The sequence below is a fragment of the Rhinoraja longicauda genome, chromosome 44 (genome assembly GCF_053455715.1).
Source record: "Rhinoraja longicauda isolate Sanriku21f chromosome 44, sRhiLon1.1, whole genome shotgun sequence".
Lineage (NCBI taxonomy): Eukaryota > Metazoa > Chordata > Chondrichthyes > Rajiformes > Arhynchobatidae > Rhinoraja > Rhinoraja longicauda.
In genome coordinates, this window is record NC_135996.1 from 7,608,495 (window position 1) to 7,627,597 (window position 19,103).

A 19,103-nucleotide genomic window follows, 5' to 3' on the forward strand; every position below is an offset into this window, starting at 1 on the left:
ACAAAGAAAGACAACTCAATGCTAGCATTTATTTCAAGAGGGCTTGTATACAGAAACAGGGATGTAATGCTGAGGCTCTATAAGGTGCAGGTCAGGCTGCATTAGGAAGCAATTTTGGGCCCCATATCTGAGGAAGGATGTGCCGGCTCTGGAGAGGGTCCAGAGGAGGTTTACACGAACGATCCCAGGAACGAGTGGGTTAACGTACGATGAGCGTTTGTGGGCACTGGGCCTGTACTCGCTGGAGTTTAGAAGAACGAGGGGGGACCTCATTGAAACGTACTGAATAGTGAGCGGCCTGGATAGAGTGGGTGTGGAGAGGATGTTTCCACTAGTGGGAGAGTCTAGGACCAGAGGGCACAGCCTCAGAATTAAAGGACGTTCCTTTAGGAAGGAGATGAGGAGGAATTTCTTTAGTCAGAGGGTGGTGAATCTGTGGGATTCTTTGCCACAGACGGCTGTGGAGGCCACAAGTCAGTGGATATATTTAAGGCCGAGATAGATAGATTCTTGTTTACAATTTTACCGAAGCCAATTAACCAATTTGCCTCAGAAAGCTAAAGAGGCCAAGTCAATGGGTAATTTTAAGGCAGAGATCTATAGATTCTTGATTAGTGCGGGTGTCAGGGGTTATGGGGAGAAGGCAGGAGAATGGGGTTAGGAGGGAGAGATAGATCAGCCATGATTGAATGGCGGAGTAGACTTGATGGGCTGAATGGCCTAATTCTGCTCCTATCCCTTATGATCTTATGACCTTATGGGAATTGCCACAGCCACACGGTTGGGGTTGCAAGCTGCCCGTGTGTGGGACGTGAGGGGAGAGGGAGAGGTTGTCAAAGAGGGGGGTGCAGACGGTCGCCCAAGGGGAGGTGCAGGGTGGGGGCCATCCCCGTGTGGGGTCCAGGTGACGTTCTGCTCCCACGACGACCCCTCACCCACAACCCTCCGCTCACACCCACCCCGACCAGAACGAGAACCAATCCCGACACGGTCCTGGCAAAGGTCGACACGCAGTCCATCCCTGCGAACAACACGACAGAGGTTGGTGTCAGGAACAGTGAGAGTTTACAGGGAAGGTGGGCACATCACAATAGACAATAGACAATAGGTGCAGGAGGAGGCCATTCGGCCCTTCGAGCCTGTACGCACCGCCATTCAATGTGATCATGGCTGATCATTCTCAATCAGTACCCCGTTCCTGCCTTCTCCCCATACCCCCTGACTCCGCTATCCTTAAGAGCTCTATCCAGCTCTCTCTTGAATGCATTCAGAGAATTGGCCTCCACTGCCCTCTGAGGCAGAGAATTCCACAGATTCACAACTCTCTGACTGAAAAAGTTTTTCCTCATCTCAGTTCTAAATGGCCGACCCCTTATTCTTAAACTGTGGCCCCTGGTTCTGGACTCCCCCAACATTAGGAACATGTTTCCTGACTCTAACGCGTCCAATCCCTTAATAATCTTATATGTTTCAATAACATCCCCTCTCATCCTTCTAAATTCCAGTGTATACGAGCCTAGTCGCTCCAGTCTTTCAACATATGAAAGTCCCGCCATTCCTGGAATTAACCTAGTAAACTTACGCTGCACGCCCTCAATAGGAAGAATATCCTTCCTCAAATTTGGAGACCAAAACTGCACACAGTACTCCAGGTGCGGTCTCACTAGGGCCCTGTACAACTGCACACAGTACTCCAGGTGTGGTCTCACTAGGGCCCTGTACAACTGCACACAGTACTCCAGGTGCGGTCTCACCAGGGCCCTGTACAACTGCAGAAGGACCTCTTTGTTCCTATACTCAACTCCTCTTGTTATGAAGGCCAACATTCCATTGGCTTTCTTCACTGCCTGCTGTACCTGCATGCTTCCTTTCAGTGACTGATGCACTAGGACACCCAGATCTCGTTGTACGTCCCCTTTTCCTAACTTGACACCATTCAGATAATACTCTGCCTTCCTATTCTTACCACCAAAGTGGATAACCTCACACTTATCCACATTAAACTGCATCTGCCATGCATCCGCCCACTCACACAACCTGTCCAAGTCACCCTGCAACCTCATAGCATCTTCCTCACAGTTCACACTGCCACCCAGCTTTGTATCATCTGCAAATTTGCTAATGGTACTTATAATCCCTTCATCCAAGTCATTAATGTATATTGTAAATAGCTGCGGTCCCAGCACCGAGCCTTGCGGTACCCCACTGGTCACTGCGGTCCCAGCACCGAGCCTTGCGGTACCCCACTGGTCACTGCGGTCCCAGCACCGAGCCTTGCGGTACCCCACTGGTCACTGCGGTCCCAGCAACGAGCCTTGCGGTACCCCACTGGTCACTGCGGTCCCAGCACCGAGCCTTGCGGTACCCCACTGGTCACTGCGGTCCCAGCACCGAGCCTTGCGGTACCCCACTGGTCACTGCGGTCCCAGCACCGAGCCTTGCGGTACCCCACTGGTCACTGCGGTCCCAGCACCGAGCCTTGCGGTACCCCACTGGTCACTGCGGTCCCAGCACCGAGCCTTGCGGTACCCCACTGGTCACTGCGGTCCCAGCACCGAGCCTTGCGGTACCCCACTGGTCACTGCGGTCCCAGCACCGAGCCTTGCGGTACCCCACTGGTCACTGCGGTCCCAGCACCGAGCCTTGCGGTACCCCACTGGTCACTGCGGTCCCAGTACCGAGCCTTGCGGTACCCCACTGGTCACTGCGGTCCCAGCACCGAGCCTTGCGGTACCCCACTGGTCACTGCGGTCCCAGCACCGAGCCTTGCGGTACCCCACTGGTCACTGCGGTCCCAGCACCGAGCCTTGCGGTACCCCACTGGTCACTGCGGTCCCAGCACCGAGCCTTGCGGTACCCCACTGGTCACTGCGGTCCCAGCACCGAGCCTTGCGGTACCCCACTACTGCAGATGCCAGTTTACACAGAAGATAAAACAACAAATCGCTGGAGTAACTCAGCAGGTCAGGCAGCGTCTCTGGAGAGGAGGAACGGGTGACGTTTCGGGTCGAGACCCTTCTCCAGACTGAGAGTCGGGGGAGAGGGAGAGGGGGGATATAGACGGTGATGTGCAGATGTAAAGAACAATGAATGAAAGATGTGCAAAAAGAGTAACGGTGATAAAGGAAACGGGCCATTGTTGGCTGTTTGTTGGGTGAGAACGAGAAGCTGGTGCGACTTGGGTGGGGGAGGGATGGAGAGAGAGGGAATGCCGGGGCTACTTGAAGTTAGAGAGATCAGTCTGAAGAAGGGTCTCGACCTGAAACTTCACCCATTCCTTCTCTCCAGGGATGCTGCCTGTCCCTTGTATTCACTGGAGTTTAGAAGGATGAGAGGGGATCTTATTGAAAGTTTAATGAAGATAAGTGTGAGGTTATTCACTTTGGAAGTAAGAATAGAAAGGCAGATTATTATCTGAATGGTGTCAAGTTAGGAAGAGGGGATGTTCAACGAGATCTGGGTGTCCTAGTGCATCAGTCACTGAAAGGAAGCATGCAGGTACAGCAGGCAGTGAAGAAAGCCAATGGAATGTTGGCCTTCATAACAAGAGGAGTTGAGTATAGGAGCAAAGAGGTCCTTCTGCAGTTGTACCGGGCCCTGGTGAGACCGCACCTGGAGTACTGTGTGCAGTTTTGGTCTCCAAATTTGAGGAAGGATATTCTTGCTATTGAGGGCGTGCAGCGTAGGTTTACTAGGTTAATTCCCGGAATGGCGGGACTGTTGTATGTTGAAAGGCTGGAGCAATTAGGCTTGTATACACTGGAATTTAAAAGGATGAGGGGGGATCTTATTGAAACATATAAGACAATTAGTGCATTGGACACATTAGAGGCAGGAAACATGTTCCCAATGTTGGGGGAGTCCAGAACAAGGGGCCACAGTTTAAGAATAAGGGGTCGGCCATTTAGAACGGAGATGAGGAAGAAGTTTTTCAGTCAGAGAGTGGTGAAGGTGTGGAATTCTCTGCCTCAGAAGGCAGTGGAGGCCAGTTCGTTGGATGCTTTCAAGAGAGAGCTGGATAGAGCTCTTAAGGATAGCGAAGTGAGGGGGTATGGGGAGAAGGCAGGAACGGGGTACTGATTGAGAGTGATCAGCCATGATTGCATTGAATGGCGGTGCTTGCTCGAAGGGCTGAATGGCCTACTCCTGCACCTATTGTCTATTGTCTATTGAAACGTATAAGATTTTTAAGGGGTTGGACACGCTAGAGGCAGGAAACATGTTCCCAATGTTGGGGGAGTCCAGAACCAGGGGCCACACAGTTTAAGAATAAGGGGTAGGCCATTTAGAACGGAGATGAGGAAAAACTTTTTCACTCAGAGAGTTGTGAATCTGTGGAATTCTCTGCCTCAGAAGGCAGTGGAGGAGAATTCTCTGAATGCATTCAAGAGAGAGCTAGATAGAGCTCTTAATGATTGCGGAGTCAGTGGGTACGGGGAGAAGGCAGGAACGGGGTACTGATTGAGAATGATCAGCTATGATCACAGTGAATGGCGGTGCTTACAGGCTCGAAGGGCCGAATGGCCTCCTCCTGCACCTGTTGTCTATTGTCCCGCTGAGTTACTCCAGCGTTTTGTATCTACCATCAATATTCATACCACTGGGTTGTAGGTTTTGGGTCGAGACCCTTCGGACACATCCCAGCTCACCTTGGTCTGTTGTGGGTGCTGTGGGGATGGGACGGGACACGCTCTTGGTCCGTGTCTTGTTCACGCCCCCCAGTTGTACAACGCAAGTACAGACCCCCCCGGTCCGCCATACTCCAGACGGGACCAACACTTGACTTCTAACGCTGTAGCTATGATCCGGTTCAGCCGTGCCCGAGTCACTGCGTCCATCCGTCAGCTGTCCCGCAATGTCCCAGTAAACCACAACCATGCTGGAGGAAAGGTCACTGACCAGACACACCAGGGGGACCGGGCCACTTGGCTCAAACGGTGGCACCAACACCAGCAGACTGGTCTTGTCTGTGGAGCTGTCTGGAAGCAGATTGGAACACAGTTAATACAGGGTTCGGCGACAGTACAAGGCTGTGAATAATAATAATAATAATAATAATAATAATAATAATAATAATAATAATAATAATAATAATAATAATAATAATAATAATAATAATAATAATAATAATAAAAATAATAATAATAATAATAATAATAATAAAAATAATAATAATAATAATAATAATAATAATAATAATAATAATAATAATAATAATAATAATAATAATAAAAATAATAATAATAATAATAATAATAATAATAATAATAATAAAAATAATAATAATAATAATAAAAATAATAATAATAATAATTTAAAATAATAATAATAATAATTTAAAATAATAATAATAATAATAATAATAATAATAATAATAATAATTTAAAATAATAATAATAATAATAATAATAATAATTTAAAATAATAATAATAATAATAATAATAATAAAAATAATAAAAATATTAATAACAATAATAATAATAATAATAATAATAATAACAACTTTTATTTATATTGCACTTTTCATGCAGCCCAAAGTGCTTTCCACAAAAACAAACACATGTCTAAACAACGATACAATATAAAACAGTAACCACATATGCATACAAAGCACAGATTTATATAAATATATAAAATGTTTAAATGTTAGTGTGAAAGAACAAAGGAAGTAAGATCAGTTAAAAACTTGAGTAAAAAGATCTGTTTTCAACTGCTGTTTCCACCGTCGCCCGTTCTTACCTCCGACCAGAAGCGTGGGTCCACTCTGGATCACTGTATGGCCAACCCGTCCAGAGCAGTAGTAGAAACCCCAGTCCTCCACCTGGACATCCCGGATCTCCAGAATGGACATCTTATATCCGGAGCCTCTTTCTAAAGTCCCCCTGCAGACGGTGTGGGTGCAGTCGGTGGTCGTGATTACTGTCGGGGTCTCGTCCACACGCTGTTTGTACCAGACCACGTGGGTCGGGTTTGTCAATTCGTACTTTAGCTCGCAGGACAGTTTAACCGTCTGACCCACATCAGCAGTCACAACATCCCGGCCCCCCGACGGGAAAGACCCTGATCCTGCAACTGGAAACATCAGCAGTAAATTAACAATTAGCACGCAACAAAAACTTATCATCGTATCTCGGTACACGTGCCAAACTAAACTAAACTGAACCAAGATCAACTAAGCAAAGGTAAACTACCTAAACTAACCTAATCTAAACTAACCTAATCTAAACTAACCTAATCTAAACAAACCTAACCTAAACTAGCCTAACCTAAACTAACCTAATCTAAACTAACCTAATCTAAACTAACCTAATCTAAACTAACATAATCCAAACTAACCTAACCTAGCCTAACCTAAACTAACCTAAACTAACCTAACATAATCTAAACTAACCTAACCTAACCTAGCCTAACCTAAACTAACCTAAACTAACCTAACATAATCTAAACTAACCTAACCTAACCTAAACTAACCTAAGCTAAACTAACCTAAGCTAACCTAAACTAACCTAATCCAAACTAACCTAACATAAACTAGCCTAACCTAAACTAACCTAACATAATCTAAACAAACCTAACCTAAACTAATCTGATCTAACCTAACCTAATCTAAACTAACCTAATCTAAACTAACCTAACCTAACCTAAACTAGCCTAACCTAAACTAACGAAACCTGATTTTCAGTCTGAAGAAGGGTCTCGACCCGAAACGTCACCCATTCCTTCTCTCCACAGATGCTGCCTGACCCACTGAGTTACTCCAGCACTCTGTGAAACGTCACCTATCCATGTTCTCCACAGATGCTGCCTGACCCGCTGAGTTACTCCAGCACTCTGTGAAACGTCACCCATTCCTTCTCTCCACAGATGCTGCCTGACCCGCTGAGTTACTCCAGCACTAAATGAACCTAAACTAAATTATCCTAAACTAAACTGAACTCATCTAATGAACTAAAACATGATAAGTTTAACTAAACTAAACTAAACCCATCTGCTAGTTAGTTTTACTGAGGCCAAGCTTGTCGTGTCAATAGACAATAGACAATAGGTGCAGGAGTAGGCCATTCAGCCCTTCGAGCCAGCACCGCCATTCAATGCGATCACTCTCAATCAGTACCCCGTTCCTGCCTTCTCCCCATACCCCCTCACTCCGCTATCCTTAAGAGCTCTATCCAGCTCTCTCTTGAAAGCATCCAACGAACTGGCCTCCACTGCCATCTGAGGCAGAGAATTCCACACCTTCACCACTCTCTGTCATACCCAAGATGACTTGAGACTGTAATCGCTGCCAAAGGAGCCACAACAAAGTCCTGAGTAAAGGGTCTGAATACTTATGTAAATGTGATATTTCAGTTATTTCTTTTTAATTACTTTGCAAAAAATTCTAAACACCTGTTTTCTCTTTGTTATTATGGGGTATTGTGTGTAGATTGATGATTTAAAACATGAATTTAATCCATTTTAAAATAAGGCTGTAACGTAACAAAATGTGGAAAAAGTGAAGGGGTCTGAATACTTTCTGAATGCACTGTAAACCCGGTTTAACAGCATCACGCTCAGCACGGACATTGTGGGCTGAAGGGCCTGTCCCCGTGCTATACTAATCCATGTTCTAACACTGTGGCATGACATTCAAGGTCAATTGGCCACAACGGTGCTTTAGAGAGGCACGGTGGTGCAGCGGGTAGAGCTGCTGCCTCACGGCGCCAGAGACCCGGGTTCCATCCCGACCACGGGTGCCGTCTGTACGGAGTTTGCACGTTCTCCCCGTGACCTGCGTGGGTTGTCTCCGGTTTCCTCCCACACTCCAAAGACGTGCAGGTTTGTAGGTTAATTGGCGTTGGTACAATTGTAAATTGTCCCCAGTGTGTGTGTGTGTGTGTGGGGGGTAGTGTTAGTGTGCGGGGATCGCTGGTCGGCGCGGACGGACTCGGTGGGGAAGGGATTGTGTTTCCGCGCTGCATCTCTAAACTAAACTAGTGTGGGGGGATCGCTGGTCGGCACGGACTCGATGGGCCGAGGGGCCTGTTTCCGTGCTGTACCTAAAGCGTAAAGTTGGTGCAAATTGGTTGAGAGCTCGCTGTGTCTTGGTTTCAACATGACCAATGGTCCGCTGTAGACCAAACACACTGAGACAACAGGCAGGAAGCCACAACAACACCTCCACTTCCTGACAAGACTGAGAAAATTCAGTGTCGCTTACAAACCTTTATAGATTTTACTGATACGCCTCCAGATTCAGGGGCCGTTTCCTCCCGGCTGTTATCAGGCAACTGAGCCGTCCTCTCACCAACTAGAGAGTGGTCCTGACCTCCCGTCTACCTCATTGGAGACCCTCGGACTATCCTCGATGGGGCTTGACCTTGCACTGAACGTTATTCCCTTTACCCTGTGTCTGTAAACTGTGGACGGCTCGATTGTAATCGTGTGTTGTCTGTCCGCTGACTGGATAACACGCAGCGACAAAGCTTTACACTGTACCTCGGTACACGGGACAATAAATTGAACTTAATAAACGAAACGAAACTAAACTAAAGCAGAAACAATGTGTGGTTCTGTTTATGGATTTTGGAGAGAAGATAAAACCGGGCCATGCGTGGGTGGGGAACGATCGGGTTGGAACCTCATCCCCCTTCACACCTTACCCTTCCTTATCTCTGTGTCTCCCTCTCCCCTGATTTTCAATCTGAAGAAGGGTCTCGACCCAAAACGTCGCCCATTCCTTCTCTCCACAGATGCTGCCTGATCCGCTGAGTTACTCCAGCACTCTGTGAAACGTCACCTATCCATGTTCTCCACAGATGCTGCCTGACCCGCTGAGTTACTCCAGCACTCTGTGAAACGTCACCTATCCATGTTCTCCACAGATGCTGCCTGATCCGCTGAGTTACTCCACCATTTTGGGTCCATCTGTAACCCAACCTAAACTCTGGCCCACCGACGTTGACCAGTGCGAATCTCCCTGTATTTCCTCCCTGATTCCATTCCATCGTTCCTAAACCCGGACTCACTCACCGCACATCTGGAACATCTGGGCAACGAGGAGCAGAGGCACGGCTTGCAGGAACATCTGGACTGCCAAGTCTCTGGAACTCTGTCCTGTAGTTTAGGGTTTCCCAGCCTGGGACCACCGTCTCCCACTCCCGAGTGCTCCTTGCTCCAGGTGTCGGGACAATAACCTCTCTGTGTGTCAGCAAGGCGAGCGGGGATCGCTGTGGACAGCAGGAAGCCCGGTGGATTACGCCCCTGCCCCCATCAGCGGATGCGGAAATGGTCGCCGGTTGCTAACTTCCTTGACTTAGATTGACCAATGTCCAGAGGCAGTCGACTGAGCAAACTCCGCACGCCCCCAGCCACTTGTAGTCTAGGTTAGTTTTAGAGACCCAGCGCAGCAACAGGACCTTCGGCCCATCGAGTCCGTGCTGACCAGCGATCACACCGCACACTAATACTATCCTACACACACACACACACACACACACACACACACACACCCCACACACACACACACACACACACACCCCACACACACACACACACCCCACACACACACACACCCCACACACACACACACACACACACACCCCCCACACACACACACACACACACACACACACCCCCCACACACACACACACCACACCACACACACACACACCACACCACACACACACACACACACACACACACACACACACCTGGGACAATTTACAATCATTACCAATCATTACTGCATTTCTTCTGCAGTTGTACAGGGCCCTGGTCAGACCACATCTGGAGTATTGTGTGCAGTTTTGGTCTCCTAATTTGAGGAAGGACATCCTTGTAATTGAGGCAGTGCAGCGTAGATTCACGAGATTGATCCCTGGGATGGCGGGACTGGATTGGAAAGACTAGGCTTGTATTCACTGGAGTTTAGAAGGATGAGAGGGGATCTTATAGCCTGTTTCCACGCTGTATCTCCAAACTAAACTAAACTATACATGATTACAATCAAGCTGTCCACAGAGTACCGATGCAGGATAACAGGAATACTGTGTAGTGCAAGATCAATTCCAGTAAACTCTGATTAAAGATTGTCCGGAGGTCACAAAGACATGTGGGTTTGTAGGTTAATTGTCTCTCTGTAAATCGCCATTAGTGTGTAGGGAGTGGATGAGAAAGTGGAATAACATAGAACTAGTGTGAATGGGTGACCGATGGTCGGTGTGGACTCGATGGGCCGAAGGGCCTTTCATACAGTATCTCTAAACTAAAGTAAGCAGATTATAATGCATTGGTTCCTTCTGTGTTTTCTCATTTTGTGTTTACGCAGAATATCCACGATATTTTACCACAGTGGTCAGTTTCTTTAGTTTACGATATCACTGCTCCGAATGAATCTACGATCAAAGTCTATTTTCAATGTTGGATTTCAGAGACTTTGTTGGACTCAACGAAACCTCCCTGCGTTTGCAGTAAAGATCGTCGAGTCTTTGACCGATTGACGTTTCGATTGATTGAAAGACCCAGCACAGAAACGGGCCCTTCGACCCAAGAATCGGTAACAAAGAAAGACAACTCAATGCTAGCATTTATTTCAAGAGTGCTTGTACACAAAAACAGGGATGTAATGCTGAGGCTCTATAAGGTGCAGGTCAGGCTGCATTAGGAAGCAATTTTGGGCCCCATATCTGAGGAAGGATGTGCCGGCTCTGGAGAGGGTCCAGAGGAGGTTTACACGAACGATCCCAGGAACGAGTGGGTTAACGTACGATGAGCGTTTGTGGGCACTGGGCATGTACTCGCTGGAGTTTAGAAGAACGAGGGGGGACCTCATTGAAACGTACTGAACAGTGAGCGGCCTGGATAGAGTGGGTGTGGAGAGGATGTTTCCACTAGTGGGAGAGTCTAGGACCAGAGGGCACAGCCTCAGAATTAAAGGACGTTCCTTTAGGAAGGAGATGAGGAGGAATTTCTTTAGTCAGAGGGTGGTGAATCTGTGGGATTCTTTGCCACAGACGGCTGTGGAGGCCACAAGTCAGTGGATATATTTAAGGCCGAGATAGATAGATTCTTGATTACAATTTTACCGAAGCCAATTAACCAATTTGTCTTAGAAAGCTGAAGAGGCCAAGTCAATGGGTAATTTTAAGGTAGAGATCTATAGATTCTTGATTAGTGCGGGTGTCAGGGGTTATGGGGAGAAGGCAGGAGAATGCGGTTAGGAGGGAGAGATAGATCAGCCATGATTGAATGGCGGAGTAGACTTGATGGGCTGAATGGCCTAATTCTGCTCCTATCCCTTATGATCTTATGACCTTATGGGAATTGCCACAGCCACACGGTTGGGGTTGCAAGCTGCCCGTGTGTGGGACGTGAGGGGAGAGGGAGAGGTTGTCAAAGAGGGAGGTGCAGACGGTCTCCCAAGGGGAGGTGCAGGGTGGGGGCCATCCCCGTGTGGGGTCCAGGTGACGTTCTGCTCCCACGACGACCCCTCACCCACAACCCTCCGCTCACACCCACCCCGACCAGAACGAGAACCAATCCCGACACGGTCCTGGCAAAGGTCGACACGCAGTCCATCCCTGCGAACAACACGACAGAGGTTGGTGTCAGGAACAGTGAGAGTTTACAGGGAAGGTGGGCACATCACAATAGACAATAGACAATAGGTGCAGGAGGAGGCCATTCGGCCCTTCGAGCCTGTACGCACCGCCATTCAATGTGATCATGGCTGATCATTCTCAATCAGTACCCCGTTCCTGCCTTCTCCCCATACCCCCTGACTCCGCTATCCTTAAGAGCTCTATCCAGCTCTCTCTTGAATGCATTCAGAGAATTGGCCTCCACTGCCTTCTGAGGCAGAGAATTCCACAGATTCACAACTCTCTGACTGAAAAAGTTTTTCCTCATCTCAGTTCTAAATGGCCGACCCCTTATTCTTAAATTGTGTGGCCCCTGGATCTGGACTCCCCCAACATTGGGAACATGTTTCCTGCCTCTAACGTGTCCAACCCCTTAATAATCTTATACGTTTCGATAAGATCTCCTCTCATCCTTCTAAATTCCAGTGTATACGAGCCTAGTCGCTCCAGTCTTTCAACATATGAAAGTCCCGCCATTCCTGGAATTAACCTAGTAAACCTACGCTGCACGCCCTCAATAGCAAGAATATCCTTCCTCAAATTTGGAGACCAAAACTGCACACAGTACTCCAGGTGCGGTCTCACTAGGGCCCTGTACAACTGCACACAGTACTCCAGGTGCGGTCTCACTAGGGCCATGTACAACTGCAGAAGGACCTCTTTGCTCCTATACTCAACTTCTCTTGTTATGAAGGCCAACATTCCATTGGCTTTCTTCACTGCCTGCTGTACCTGCATGCTTCCTTTCAGTGACTGATGCACTAGGACACCCAGATCTCGTTGTACGTCCCCTTTTCCTAACTTGACACCATTCAGATAATACTCTGCCTTCCTATTCTTACCACCAAAGTGGATAACCTCACACTTATCCACATTAAACTGCATCTGCCATGCATCCGCCCACTCACACAACCTGTCCAAGTCACCCTGCAACCTCATAGCATCTTCCTCACAGTTCACACTGCCACCCAGCTTTGTATCATCTGCAAATTTGCTAATGGTACTTTTAATCCCTTCATCCAAGTCATGAATGTATATTGTAAATAGCTGCGGTCCCAGCACCGAGCCTTGCGGTACCCCACTGGTCACTGCGGTCCCAGCACCGAGCCTTGCGGTACCCCACTGGTCACTGCGGTCCCAGCACCGAGCCTTGCGGTACCCCACTGGTCACTGCGGTCCCAGCACCGAGCCTTGCGGTACCCCACTGGTCACTGCGGTCCCAGCACCGAGCCTTGCGGTACCCCACTGGTCACTGCGGTCCCAGCACCGAGCCTTGCGGTACCCCACTGGTCACTGCGGTCCCAGCACCGAGCCTTGCGGTACCCCACTGGTCACTGCGGTCCCAGTACCGAGCCTTGCAGCCACTACTGCAGATGCCAGTTTACACAGAAGATAAAACAACAAAACGCTGGAGTAACTCAGCAGGTCAGGCAGCATCTCTGGAGAGAGGGAGCAGGTGACGTTTCGGGTCGAGACCCTTCTCCAGACTGAGAGTCGGGGGAGAGGGAGAGGGGGGATATAGACGGTGATGTGCAGATGTAAAGAACAATGAATGAAAGATGTGCAAAAAGAGTAACGGTGATAAAGGAAACGGGCCATTGTTGGGTGTTTGTTGGGTGAGAACGAGAAGCTGGTGCGACTTGGGTGGGGGAGGGATGGAGAGAGAGGGAATGCCGGGGCTACTTGAAGTTAGAGAGATCAGTCTGAAGAAGGGTCTCGACCTGAAACTTCACCCATTCCTTCTCTCCAGGGATGCTGCCTGTCCCTTGTATTCACTGGAGTTTAGAAGGATGAGAGGGGATCTTATTGAAACGTATAAGATTATTAAGGGATTGGACACGTTAGAGGCAGGAAACATGTTCCCAATGTTGGGAGAGTCCAGAACCAGGGGCCACACAGTTTAAGAATAAGGGGTCGGCCATTTAGAACGGACATTATGAAAAACTTTTTCAGTCAGAGAGTTGTAAATCTGTGGAATTCTCTGCCCCAGATGGCAGTGGAGGCCAATTCTCTGAATGTTTTCAAGAGAGAGCTAGATAGAGCTCTTAATGATAGCGGAGTCAGGGGGTATGGGGAGAAGGCAGGAACGGGGCACTGATCAGCCATGATCACAGTGAATGGCGGTGCTGGCTCGAAGGGCCGAATGGCCTCCTCCTGCACCTGTTGTCTATTGTCCCGCTGAGTTACTCCAGCGTTTTGTGTCTACCATCAATATTCATACCACTGGGTTGTAGGTTTTGGGTCGAGACCCTTCGGACACATCCCAGCTCACCTGTTGTGGGTGTTGTGGGGATGGGACGGGACACGCTCTTGGTCCGTGTCTTGTTCACGCCCCCCAGTTGTACAACGCAAGTACATACCCCCCCGCCCCGCCATACTCCAGACGGGACCAACACTTGACTTCTAACGCTGTAGCTCTGATCCGGTTCAGCCGTGCCCGTGTCACTGCGTCCATCCGCCAGCTGTCCCGCAATGTCCCAGTAAACCACAACCATGTTGGAGGAAAGGTCACTGACCAGACACAGCAGGGGGACCGGGCCGCTTGGCTCAAACGGTGGCACCAACACCAGCAGACTGGTCTTGTCGGTGGAGCTGTCTGGAAGCAGATTGGAACACAGTTAATACAGGGTTCGGCGACAGTACAAGGCTGTGAATAATAATAATAATAATAATAATAATAATAATTTAAAATAATAATAATAATAATTTAAAATAATAATAATAATAATAATAATAATAATAACAATAATAACAATAATAATAATAATAACAATAATAATAATAACAATAATAATTTAAAATAATAATAATAATAATAATAATAATTTAAAATAATAATAATAATAATAACAATAATAACAATAACAATAACAATAATAACAATAACAATAATAACAATAATAATAACAATAATAACAATAATAATAATAATAATAATAATAACAATAATAATAATAATAATAATAACAATAATAACAATAACAATAATAACAATAATAATAATAATAATAATAATAATAACAATAATAATAATAACAATAATAACAATAATAATAATAATAATAATAATTATTATTATTTAAAATAATAATAATAATAATAATAATAATAATAATAATAATAATAATAATAATAATAATAATAATAATAATAATTATAACAATAATAATAATAATATTAATAATAACAATAACAATAACAATAACAATAACAATAACAATAACAATAACAATAATAATAATAATAATTTAAAATAATAATAATAATAATAATAATAATAATAATTTAAAATAATAATAATAATAATAATAATAATAATAATAATAATAATAATAATAATAATAATAATAATAATAATAATAATAATAATAATAATAATAATAATAATAAAAATAAAAATATTAATAACAATAATAATAATAATAATAATAACAATAATAATAATAATAATAATAATAATAATAATAACAACAACTTTTATTTATATTGCACTTTTCATGCAGCCCAAAGTGCTTTCCACAAAAACAAACACATGTCTAAACAACGATACAATCTAAAACAGTAACCACATATGCATACAAAGCACAGATTTATATAGATACTAGAACAAGTGTGCCCGTTCAAAGTGTGCCCGTTGGGCCCGTCCCCACACCCCCCATTCTCTCCTCCCCCAGCCCCACTCTTGCTCTCCAAGTGTGCCCGTTGGGCCCGTCCCCTCACCCCCCATTCTCTCCTCCCCCAGCCCCACTCTTACTCTCCAAGTGTGCCCGTTGGGCCCGTCCTCCTGATCTGTGTATGTCAAGTGACCACTATAACCTTCTTTTTTTTTTTTTTTCCTAATCAGATGTGCAGCACTTTGGTCAACGTGGGTTGTTTTTAAATGTGCTATACAAATATAATTGACTTGACTTGACTTGCAATAACAAAACAATCAGTGCTTTTCTGGTGCTTTTCAAAACAATGTAGCCGTCACAAGCCACAAGCTGAAAACTAAATCTGCACCGCAGCGCCCCCCTATAATTTAGGGGGGGGGGGAAGCGCTTTAAAACCTCTGTAACTTAAAAAACATGCGACCGAATTAAATAAAAAACAAATTTGCAGCAGATAACCGCGTGGTGATTAAGGCGGTGCAAAAATCGTGGCGCTACGGTTCACCGTTTTGACGAAATCAGAGAAACCGCTGTAAAAATGTTAGTGTGAAAGATCAAAGGAAGTAAGATCAGTTAAAAGCTCGAGTAAAAAGATCTGTTTTCAACTGCTGTTTCCACCGTCGCCCGTTCTTACCTCCGACCAGAAGCGTGGGTCCTTTCTGGAACGATGTATGGCCAATCCGTCCAGAGCAGTAGTAGAAACCCCAGTCCTCCGCTTGGACATCCCGGATCTCCAGAATGGACGTCTTATATCCGGAGCCTCTTTCTAAAGTCCCCCTGCAGACGGTGTGGGTGCAGCCGGTGGTCGTGATTACTGTCGGGGTCTCGTCCACACGCTGTTTGTACCAAAAAACGTGGGTCTGGCTTGACAATTCGTACAGTAGCTCGCAGGACAGTTTAACCGTCTGACCCACATCAGCAGTCACAACATCCCGGCCCCCCGACGGGAAAGACCCTGATCCTGCAACTGGAAACATCAGCAGTAAATTAACAATTAGCACGCAACAAAAACTTATCACCATATCTCGGTACACGTGCCAAACTAAACTAAACTGAACCAAGATCAACTAAGCAAAGATAAACTAACCTAAACTAATCTAACCTAAACTAACCTAACCTAACCTAAACTAACCTAATCTAAACTAACCCAACATAAACTAATCTAAGCTAAACAAACCCAACCTAAACTAACTTAATCTAAACTAACCTAACCTAAACTAAACGAACCTATCCTAATCTAAACTAACCTAACCTAAACAAACCTAATCTAAACTAACCTAATCTAAACTAACCTAAACTAACCTTAACAAACCTAACCTAAACTAGCCTAACCTAAACTAACCTAATCTAAACTAACCTAATCTAAACTAACCTAATCTAAACTAACCTAATCCAAACTAACCTAACCTAAACTAACACAAACTAACCTAACATAATCTAAACTAACCTAACCTAACCTAAACTAACCTAAACTAACCAAAGCTAAACTAACCTAAGCTAACCTAATCTAAACTAACCTAATCTAAACTAACCTAACCTAAACTAGCCTAACCTAAACTAACGAAACCTGATTTTCAGTCTGAAGAAGGATCTCGACCCGAAACGTCACCCAATTCTCCTCTCCACAGATGCTGCCTGACCCGCTGAGTTACTCCAGCACTCTGTGAAACGTCACCTATCCATGTTCTCCACAGATGCTGCCTGACCCGCTGAGTTACTCCAGCACTCTGTGAAACGTCACCTATCCATGTTCTCCACAGATGCTGCCTGACCCGCTGAGTTACTCCAGCACTAAATGAACCTAAACTAACCTCCACTAACCTAACCTGAACAATCCTAAACTAAACTAAACTAACCTAAACTAAACTCATCTAATGAACTAAAACATGATAAGTTTAACTAAACTAAACTAAACCCATCTGCTAGTTGGTTTTACTGAGCCCAAGCTTGTAGTGTCAGACCCAAGATGACTTGAGACTGTAATCGCTGCCAAAGGAGCCTCAACAAAGTCCTGAGTAAAGGGTCTGAATACTTATGTAAATATGATATTTCAGTTATTTCTTTTAATTACTTTGCAAAAATTTCTAAACACCTGTTTTCGCTTTGTTATTATGGGGTATTGTGTGTAGATTGATGATTTAAAACATGAATTTAATCCATTTTAAAATAAGGCTGTAACGTAACAAAATGTGGAAAAAGTGAAGGAGTCTGAATACTTTCTGAATGCACTGTAAACCCGGTTTAACAGCATCACGCTCGGCACGGACATTGTGGGCTGAAGGGCCTGTCCCAGTGCTGTACTAATCCATGTTCTAACTCTGTGGCATGACATTCAAGGTCAATTGGCCACAACGGTGCTTTAGAGAGGCACGGTGGTGCAGCGGGTAGAGCTGCTGCCTCACGGCGCCAGAGACCCGGGTTCCATCCCGACCACGGGCGCCGTCTGTACGGAGTTTGCACGTTCTCCCCGTGACCTGCGTGGGTTGTCTCCGGTTTCCTCCCACACTCCAAAGACGTGCAGGTTTGTAGGTTAATTGGCGTTGGTACAATTGTAAATTGTCCCCAGTGTGTGTGTGTGTGTGTGGGGGGTAGTGTTAGTTTTCCGGGATCGCTGGTCGGCGCGGACGGACTCGGTGGGGAAGGGATTGTGTTTCCGCGCTGCATCTCTAAACTAAACTAGTGTGGGGGGATCGCTGGTCGGCACGGACTCGATGGGCCGAGGGGCCTGTTTCCGTGCTGTACCTAAAGCGTAAAGTTGGTGCAAATTGGTTGAGAGCTCGCTGTGTCTTGGTTTCAACATGACCAATGATCTACTATGGACCAAACACACTGAGACAACAGGCAGGAAGCCACAACAACACCTCCACTTCCTGACAAGACTGAGAAAATTCAGTGTCGCTTACAAACCTTTATAGATTTTACTGATACGCCTCCAGATTCAGGGGCCGTTTCCTCCCGGCTGTTATCAGGCAACTGAGCCGTCCTCTCACCAACTAGAGAGTGGTCCTGACCTCCCGTCTACCTCATTGGAGACCCTCGGACTATCCTCGATGGGGCTTGACCTCGCACTGAACGTTATTCCCTTTACCCTGTGTCTGTACACTGTGGACGGCTCGATTGTAATCGTGTGTTGTCTGTCCGCTGACTGGATAACACGCAGCGACAAAGCTTTACACTGTACCTCGGTACACGGGACAATAAATTGAACTTAATAAACGAAACGAAACTAAACTAAAGCAGAAACAATGTGTGGTTCTGTTTATGGATTTTGGAGAGAAGATAAAACCGGGCCGTGCGTGGGTGGGGAACGATCGGGTTGGAACCTCATCCCCCTTCACACCTTACCCTTCCTTATCTCTGTGTCTCCCTCTCCCCTGATTTTCAATCTGAAGAAGGGTCTCGACCCAAAACGTCGCCCATTCCTTCTCTCCACAGATGCTGCCTGATCCGCTGAGTTACTCCAGCACTCTGTGAAACGTCACCTATCCATGTTCTCCACAGATGCTGCCTGACCCACTGAGTTACTCCACCATTTTGGGTCCATCTGTAACCCAACCTAAACTCTGGCCCACCGACGTTGACCAGTGCGAATCTCCCTGTATTTCCTCCCCGATTCCATCCCATCGTTCCTAAACCCGGACTCACTCACCGCACATCTGGAACATCTGGGCAACGAGGAGCAGAGGCACGGCTTGCAGGAACATCTGGACTGCCAAGTCTCTGGAACTCTGTCCTGTAGTTTAGGGTTTCCCAGCCTGGGACCACCGTCTCCCACTCCCGAGTGCTCCTTGCTCCAGGTGTCGGGACAATAACCTCTGTGTGTGTGTCAG

General features: G+C 46.1%; 2 protein-coding genes across 2 annotated transcripts; both read right to left on the reverse strand.

Moving 5' to 3' along the window:
* Positions 1-44: 44 nt before the first annotated feature.
* Positions 45-9,182, reverse strand: LOC144612390 (uncharacterized). The gene is made up of 4 exons (XM_078431989.1): positions 9,014-9,182; positions 5,741-6,073; positions 4,650-4,979; positions 45-1,021 (listed from the first exon to the last, which is right to left on the reverse strand). The coding sequence occupies exons 1-4, from the start codon at positions 9,066-9,068 to the stop codon at positions 834-836; spliced, it is 906 nt and encodes a 301-aa protein (XP_078288115.1). The 5' UTR covers positions 9,069-9,182; the 3' UTR covers positions 45-833.
* A 1,425-nt stretch (positions 9,183-10,607) lies between these two features.
* On the reverse strand, positions 10,608-19,103 carry LOC144612387 (immunoglobulin lambda-1 light chain-like). The gene is made up of 4 exons (XM_078431982.1): positions 18,923-19,103; positions 15,908-16,240; positions 13,896-14,219; positions 10,608-11,563 (listed from the first exon to the last, which is right to left on the reverse strand). The coding sequence occupies exons 1-4, from the start codon at positions 18,975-18,977 to the stop codon at positions 11,376-11,378; spliced, it is 900 nt and encodes a 299-aa protein (XP_078288108.1). The 5' UTR covers positions 18,978-19,103; the 3' UTR covers positions 10,608-11,375.

Excerpts from the sequence above, each read along its gene's own strand:
- LOC144612390 (XM_078431989.1), bottom strand. The coding sequence starts at position 9,068 with ATGTTCCTGCAAGCCGTGCCTCTGCTCCTCGTTGCCCAGATGTTCCAG. Across the intron at positions 6,074-9,013 it reads CCAGATGTTCCAGATGTGCG|TTGCAGGATCAGGGTCTTTC; the intron begins GTGAGTGAGTCC and ends TGATGTTTCCAG. Across the intron at positions 1,022-4,649 it reads AGCACCCACAACAGACCAAG|GGATGGACTGCGTGTCGACC; the intron begins GTGAGCTGGGAT and ends TGTTGTTCGCAG.
- LOC144612387 (XM_078431982.1), bottom strand. The coding sequence starts at position 18,977 with ATGTTCCTGCAAGCCGTGCCTCTGCTCCTCGTTGCCCAGATGTTCCAG. Across the intron at positions 14,220-15,907 it reads ACCCACGCTTCTGGTCGGAG|ACAGCTCCACCGACAAGACC; the intron begins GTAAGAACGGGC and ends ATCTGCTTCCAG. Across the intron at positions 11,564-13,895 it reads CCCCACAACACCCACAACAG|GGATGGACTGCGTGTCGACC; the intron begins GTGAGCTGGGAT and ends TGTTGTTCGCAG.